The sequence below is a fragment of the Triticum dicoccoides genome, chromosome 2B, assembly GCF_002162155.2.
Source record: "Triticum dicoccoides isolate Atlit2015 ecotype Zavitan chromosome 2B, WEW_v2.0, whole genome shotgun sequence".
NCBI lineage: Eukaryota > Viridiplantae > Streptophyta > Magnoliopsida > Poales > Poaceae > Triticum > Triticum dicoccoides.
Genome location: NC_041383.1, coordinates 581,148,586 through 581,156,801, shown reverse-complemented (window position 1 = coordinate 581,156,801; position 8,216 = coordinate 581,148,586). Strand labels below are relative to the sequence as shown.

At 49.4% G+C, this 8,216-nt stretch overlaps 1 protein-coding gene across 1 annotated transcript; it reads left to right on the top strand.

Moving 5' to 3' along the window:
* The first annotated feature begins 6,540 nt into the window (after positions 1-6,540).
* On the top strand, positions 6,541-7,619 carry LOC119364994 (probable methyltransferase At1g27930). Its single transcript, XM_037630569.1, has one exon. It carries the CDS (start codon positions 6,585-6,587, stop codon positions 7,470-7,472), a length of 888 nt encoding a protein of 295 aa, XP_037486466.1. The 5' UTR covers positions 6,541-6,584; the 3' UTR covers positions 7,473-7,619.
* The last annotated feature ends 597 nt before the right edge of the window (positions 7,620-8,216 follow it).

Here is an 8,216-nt window from a genome sequence, read left to right as displayed (position 1 = left end):
GGGGTGCTTGGCCCTAGTCATCTTCCCAGCTTCGCAAGCACCACACAAATGATCTTTCTTGAACTTGACACCATCGATGCCTATGACATGCTTCTTCTTGACGAGAGTGTGTAAGTTCCTCATGCCAGCATGTCCCAGCCTCCGATGCCAGAGCCAGCATTCTGAAGCTTTTGCAAGAAGACATACGGCAAGCTGTGGACCTATTGAGAAATCTACCATGTATAGATCACCTTTCCTATACCCTTCAAAGACTAGAAACTTGTCAGATTCCATTAGTACAAGGCAACAATATTTTCCAAATATCACAATCATGTTTAAGTCACAAAGCATTGAGACAGACATTAAGTTGAATCCAAGGGATTCAACAAGCATCACTTTGTCCATGTGTTGATCCTTTGAGATTGCAACTCTACCTAGACCCAATACCTTGCCTTTACCAGTGTCAGCAAATGTGATTTGACTCTTGTCGGATGGACGTAAGGTTGAGTCCATGAGAAGATTTCGATCACCAGTCATATGATTAGTACATCCACTGTCCATAATCCATTCTGAAGCATGAGGTGTCATACCCTACAGTGCAGTTAGGAGGATAGGCTTCACAAGGTATGTTGTGAAGCATAAGCATTTGATGCACACTTGGATTATCACAGTTTAGATGAAAGTTAGCACACAGTATGACAGGTAAGCGATTCATATGATACATAGTATGATCATTTTATCATGCGTCCCTTACAGTGTTTTAGGTCCCTAGCAATAACCTCGGACGCCTTTGATTGCTGGATGGAGACCATGTTCTGCAAAAGAGAGTTAGTTCTTCTTCACCACCCACATCTTTAGGGGTGGCTTAGAAGCAATGAGTCTAAGTGCAGCATCTGAGAATTTCAGCTTTGAAGCCCTAGAAAATAGCCCTGCAGGAGATGAATGATACTCATATGAATAAGCAGAAAAGTTCTTAGTCCTACGAACATAGCGGTTTGAAGACACGCGCTCATATTCATAAGTTTGAGTATGATTTCCCTGCAAAACATTGGCGTTAGGGTGACTCAGGTGAGTCCTGTTTCCGTATGAAGCCGTTGGACCATGTGACGCCTTTGGTCTGGGGTTTGTCTTCTTCCCTGGTGGTGTCATGACAACATTCACAGGAAGATTCTCAAGACAGCTTTTGGGAACCCAGATCTTCTTCATTGGCGGTCCATTCCTGTAGTTAGTACCAATATACCTGGCAAACACTTCACCATTCTGATTTTTGAATAATTTATAGTTTGCATCAAAGGATTCGTCAATGATAATAGGATTAGCATAGGTAAAGCCAGATAAAGTGGATGGATCCACTGAAGGTTCCTTTGCAGCAACCCATGTGGTTTTGGGATACTGCTCAGGCTTCCAGTAGGAGCCATCAACATTCATTTTCCTCTCGAACCCAACACCCTCTTTCCTAGGGTTTCGGTTCAGAATCTGCTTTTTGAGGACATCACAAAGTGTCTGATGCCCTTTCAGACTTTTGTACATCCCTGTTTCAAGCAATGTCTTCAACCTAGCATTTTCATTAGCAATAGTAGTGGTATCCTCAGCAGAGGGGTTAATTACCACATCAGTAGTTGAAGACAGAGCAACAGTAGCAGCAGTGGAACATTCAGCAACAGAGGCAGCGTTATCACGCTCAATGCATTTTAAACATGGTGGTTCAAATTCATCCTGAGCAACGCTGATTTGTTGAGCAAGTAATGAATCGTGCTTCTTCAGAAGATCTTCATAATCCACTCTTATCTTTTCAAGATCTTGCTCTCTTTGAAGACATTCAGAAGAAAGTTTCTCATGATCAAACAAGAGAGCATTATGTTGATCTTGAAGGGCGTCAAACTTGGAATGAAGTCTCTGAAGACTCTCAGCCAAAGCTTTTGACTGATCCATTTCTTCGCCCAACATATCATCGCTCTTACTAAGCATGTTTTGAATCTTTTCCAAAGCTCTTTGTTGTTTAGTGGCAAGGGAAGCAAGTTTGACATAGCTGGGGCCAAATTCATCACCTGATTCATCATCACTGGTTTCGGAGAGGTAGCATTCAGTTACCTTAACACCCCCTGCCATGAGGCATGGTGAAGAATAAGACGATTCAGGTGGAAAGGTCATCTCTTTAAGAGACTCCTTGTAGTCATCAAGCCAAGGATCATGATGATTAAGATGACTTTCATAGACCTCAGAAAGCCGGTCCCAGATTAGCTTCGCGTGATTGAGGTGCATGACGTTCTTGAACTGATTTCGGGACAGGCAGGAGCAGATGACATCCTTCGCTGTGAGGTTCAGTAGAGTGTACTTGCGAATGTCATCAGCCTCCGCCATCTTGCATAGATCGGTAAGACCAATCTCAGTGACGGTCCACAGTTCGCTGTCCATAGCCATGAGTCGCTTCTTCATCATGGCTTTCCACCGAGGATATTCATGACCGTCAAAGGTGGGGCAAGATACATTCCTCAATCCTGCAATCGACATAGCTAAACTCCAGGTGGTTAAACCGAATCACACAGAACAAGGGAGTACCTTGCTCTGATACCAATTGAAAGTGCTAGTTATCGACTAGAGGGGGGTGAATAGGCGATTTTTATCAAAGTCTTCAAAACATGGAAGTTTCGAAGACAAACAATAGAAATGACCTAATTGATATGCAGCGGAAGATAAACTACAACAAGCAAGCCATAGTCAAGTATGCAATAGTGTTAACGTACGAAGACTAATAGCAGCTAGGTAGTAGGGATCAGGATGGAAGATAGTATGAAGCCAATCAACAATAGTAGTCAAACATTGAAGTCAAACAGATAAGACAGATAAGCAATGACTTCACGAAGACAAACTCAAAGTAAAGGAGGGAAGGGATAGAACCAGTCACTTGTTGAAGACACAGGATTTGTTGGACCAGTTCCAGTTGCTGTGACAACTGTATGTCTGCTTAGGGAGGCTGAGATTCAACTCAGAAGACCGTGTCTTCACCTTATTCCCCTTGAGCTAAGGACACACAGTCCTCGCCCAATCACTCGGGTAAGTCTTCAAGGTAGACTTCCGAACCTTCACAGACTTCGTTCACCGGCAATCCACAATGACTCTTGGATGCTCAGAACGCGACGCCTAACCGGCTGGAGGATACACAATCCTCAAGTGTAATAAGTCTTCAGGTCACATAGACAGAAAGACTTCAGTGATGCCTAACACTCTTTGGCTCTAGGTGTTTGGGCTTTGTCCTCGCAAGGATTTCTCTCTCAAAGGCTTCGAGGTGGGTTGCTCTCAAAACGACAAAAGCCGTAAACTAACTCTGAGCAGCCACCAATTTATGGTGTAGGGGGTGGGCTATTTATAGCCACAAGGCAACCCGACCTGATATGTCCGAAATGACCCTGGGTCACTAAGGAACTGACACGTGTTCCAACGGTCAGATTTCAAACACACACGGTAACTTTACTTGGGCTACAAGCAAAGCTGACTCATCCAGCTCTGGATAAGATTTGTTCTTATTGTCTTCGCTCGAAGACATAGGATTTGGGTTGAGCATCACTTCAGTCACTCTGACTTAGTTCACTTGGACCCCACTTAACAGTACGGTGGTTCCTATGACTCAACAAAGAAGAAAAGGAAACAACGAAACGACTCAGTCTTCGCGCTCCATAGTCTTCACTCAATGTCTTCTCATGTCATAGACTTCAGTGTGAATATCTTCACACACCACCATTGTCTTCAATGCCTTCATACATTTTTAGGGGTCATCTCCGGTAGGTAAACCGAATCAATGAGGGACACTTCCTGCGTTATCCTGCAATTCTCACAAACGCATTAGTCCCTCAACCAACTTTGTCGTCAATACTCCAAAACCAACTAGGGGTGGCACTAGATGCACTTACACAACCCTTTCCCCTCAATATTTTCCCGCCAACGCTTTCCCTCCATATGTTCCCGCCACCCGTTTCCTGCCAACCCCTTCCCGCCATATCTTCCTGCCACCCGTTTCCCGCCAACCCCTTCTCGCCATATGTTCCCGCCAACCCTTTCCTGCCATACTACAGTCGTTCTTACCCGCCATTTTCTCCTCTCTACCTATAAAACCCCCTTCAGAAAGAGGTGGATAAGCATTCGAGTGTAGTGTAGTCGAGATGTCCCATTATCCTTTCGATCGTAGTTTTCACTCTGGGATGAGCAGGACTCTTCTCAGGCTAGCTACCGATTTCAGGATGGACAATAGGATAGTTCCATGGGAAGAACTCACCGGTAGTGACACCATAATGAATGAGTTGGCTCACCAATTACGTAGGTCTAGGTGGCCTGAAAGGACCTATGAGGAGGTACGTAAAGAACTTCTTAGGTTGCATGCAAGGTGGAAGAAGGTAGTGGAGCCAAAGAGTGAAACTTTCAGAAGGACTTCAGAAAAGCATCATTTTTTATGGACTGAGGAAAGCGAGGACAAAGATGATATCTTCATGCCGCCGCTTCTGGGTTCTGCATCCTCAAAGGGCAAGAGTACTGCATCCTCGAAGAGCAAGACTTCTGCATCGTCCAAGGGTAAGAGTTTTGCATCCTCAAAGGGCAAGAGTTCTGCATCGACGGAGGATGACGATGATGCCTGCATGTAGTTTTTAAGCTGTATTCCAGTTCTACCGTTTAATTCAGATGTACTTGCATTATTAGTTTGTACTCTCTTATTGTAGGGCATTATGTTCTATCTTAATTTCATTTTGTAGTTGTTGCACGATGTTCGATATTAGTGGAGGGAAAGAAAATGCCACTACTTTATTCTAAAACTATATTTTTTTTCCATTACTACACGGTACAACTGAAAATAAGATACATCATAGATTTGAAATAAAGCTACATTTAACTACTGAAATAAAGCTACATTAAACTCAAAAATAAAGATACAAATGATTGCGAATGATTGCGAATTTATAATACTACCACAGGAATCTACTGAGTCCAGTGTGGATATTTTCCTTTTCCATCGCCAGCTTCTTCTGCTGCCTTGGCCTCACGAGCCCTTTCTTTCTTTCTCTGCCTCTCCGCCTCACGAGCCTCCTTTCGCTGTCGTTCCTGCTCCTCCATGCGACGAGCCTCTTCCCTGTTTTTCTTTCCTAAATCCTGAAAAAAAAGGTGTTGCTCCGCATAATATTCTTTTAACTCCCTCTCTTGCTCTGCTTTCTCCTCAGCTTCCGTCTTCTCGCGTCGCTCTTCTGCATAGAAACTATTCCAAGCACGGCGACTTCTTTCACGAATCTCAGTCACTACCCAAGCCGGCATCTCCGTGTCAATCCAACGATAGTACATGCACAGAGGCGGAGGAGACTACAACAAGAAACAAGAATGTTATTAAAGAATATATCAAAATACCGAGAAAATTAAGCGGGAAAATTAAGCGGGAAATTTTAGGATCCCTGTAGTGTCGGCACAACAGCTTCCCGCCGCATCGGATTCCCGCAGCGAGTGACTAATTCCTGTAGTGCCGTCGCATCCACTCAAGCAATAGCCAGAGCAATTCTCACAGTGTTGTCCCATCCGCTGAGGCAAAAGAAGCTAAAGCAGGACTGATTCCCGGGCGAAAGAAGCTAAAGCAGGGCATCAGCGTGCATTTTCCCGCGCGTGGGAATCAAATCTGGGAATCACCGCCGTCAGTGTCGCTGTCGCACACGGGAATCAGCGCCGTCTGTGTCCCCTTGTCCGCTATTGCAGAGAGGCCGCCTCAGCAGGTGGCGGCCTGGCCCGCAGTCACGTCACCACTGCAGCACGGCCTGTCGGCCCGCGAGCGACAGCCGCAACAGAGGCCGCCTCACTGGGTGGCGGCATGGCCCGCATGGCCTCGCCCGTTACGTCGCGGCTGCTGCGCTGTGGTAACCCGTTACAACGAGCGCTGCCGCCTCCTGCTGTGGCGGCCGGGCCCGCCGCCTCCTGGCGTGGCGGCAGGTGCCACGTGTCACCTGCCGCGCCTGCCGCCACTAGTGAGCGGGTCCTTTTTGACAATATTTTTGACATGTGGTTTTTTTTTGACAATTCTATTGATCAGGAGGTCCTTTTGGACAAAAGGCGCCCTTACCCCGCAGCAAGGGTCGGCAGGGCAGCAGGCCCGCGCCAGCGTCCATCACCACCACCGGCACTTTGGATGCGGGTGGCGCCATGCTCCACCGTGCCACCTCCACCCGCTCCCTGCATCCGCCGAGTGCCGAGGGATTCTCCTCGCTGCATTCCCCATCGAGCCGCCGCGGCTCCTCCCCGCGACCATTCCACTCCCTGACACGACTCCTCCCCACCGCATGCGCTCCTCCCCACCACGCGCGCTCCTCCGTACATACCAGAATAAACCCACTGATGGGCCACTTGGCCATATGCATCAATGTAGGTAGAGATTCCCTAAACCTAATAGAAAATTGCGGTAAAGTCGTTGCCTCGTCGGGCGGGGTAGTACTACGACATTGGGACGGAAAAAGAAAGCAACGTGCGGTATCGTGCAGCGAAGGGGATGCCACGTCGTGCTCCGCTGCTCGCGCTAAATATGGAGTATTGTCCAATCCCCACCTCACACAGCATACACGCACTGCGCGCCGGCGACCCACGCAATGAAGCCTCCCGGCCGCCTCGCCACTGCCGCTGCAGCGGCATTGCTCGTCGCCACGTCGCTGCTGGTCGCGACCCTCCTCACCTCGCCGCTGCCGTTGCTGCCGTTGCTCCCGTGCCTGCCCGGCGTCCTAGCCCCCTCGGGCGTCGGGTACGAGCCTTCAGGCCTCGCCGCGCTCGCCGACGCCGCGGTGTACTACGCCACAACGCGCACCGTCCCGCAGCAGTCGCGCGCCGAGATCTCCCTCTCTCTCGACGTGCTGCGCCGCCGCGCGCCGATCCGGCTGCTGGTGTTCGGCCTCGGCCATGACTCGCGGCTCTGGCACGCGCTCAACCCCGGCGGCGTCACCGTCTTCCTGGAGGAGGATCCGGAGTGGTACCGCATCGTGCGCGCTAAGTCGCCGTTCCTGCGCGCCCATCTGGTCAGTTACCGCACGCGGATGGACCACGCCGACCTCCTCTTGGACTCCTACAAGAACTTCTCCTCCTGCGTCCCCGGCGCCGGAGCCGAGGCCGCCGACGCCCCCGTGCTGGTCCGCGACAACGCCGCGTGCCCGCTGGCGCTGCACAACCTGCCGCCGGAGGTGTACGAGAACGAGTGGGACATGCTCATGCTGGACGCGCCCAAGGGGTACTTCGCGTCGGCGCCTGGCAGGATGGCGGCGATTTGGACGGCGGCGGCAATGGCGCGGGCGAGGCGCGGCGAGGGGGACACCGACGTGTTCCTGCACGACGTGGACCGCAGGGTGGAGAAGAAGTATGCCGAGGAGTTCCTCTGCGACATGTTCCGGGTGGGAAAGACCGGCCGGCTCTGGCATTTCAGCATTCCACCGGTGTCACGGCGGGGGAACACGACGGCGTCCGGCGATGGCAAGAGGCCTTTTTGCTGACGATGCAAATTCCCGAGCGGTTTGAAAATGGCCTTGTTGCTGTAACAGTTCAGTCATGTTCGTCTTGTGTGTTGAGCACAGCACATGTCACATGTGTGCTTAGTTTTGCCTGTTGCGCAATAAGGAACCTCACACGTGCTTCGCTTGTGGGGAGGTGCGTCGCAGAAGTGGGCCGCATGGACAAGATCTTGTCGTGGGATGGCATGACAGATACAGATCGTGGCATAAATGGGTCATGTTAGTGGTTGTTTGGATAGCTAATGAGGATTTTTTGTAGAAAAATGAGTTGATTTTTAGACAGACCGGTTTTAGCAAATTTATTTAGAGTGAAAAAACAGTTTTATGGAAATTATGTTTGGGGTTAAACCCCAGTTCCATGTTTTGATTTTTTGACGTTGTAGCATGATGCTATCTCACACTATACTTTTTTTTTTGAGGGTACTATCTCACACTATACTGACAATGGACGCAAGATGGTAACTATTCGGCCAACTCCTGCTAAGGTGCACTGTTCTTCGGCTCCAACTTCGCACCGCACGAGCACTAGATCTAGCAAACATAAGGCGTCCCTCTGAATCAAGTTCTTCGCCTGGCCAACGAACCTCGACCGATGCTGGACTTCGACGAGATTGACTCGTCATGGTCTGCCTCACGCCGACTCATACGCCTTCACGACCAGGGGCCGGAGACCATGCATCACCTCCTTATTGGGTGCCCCTTCTCTCGACGGGTTTGGCATGATGT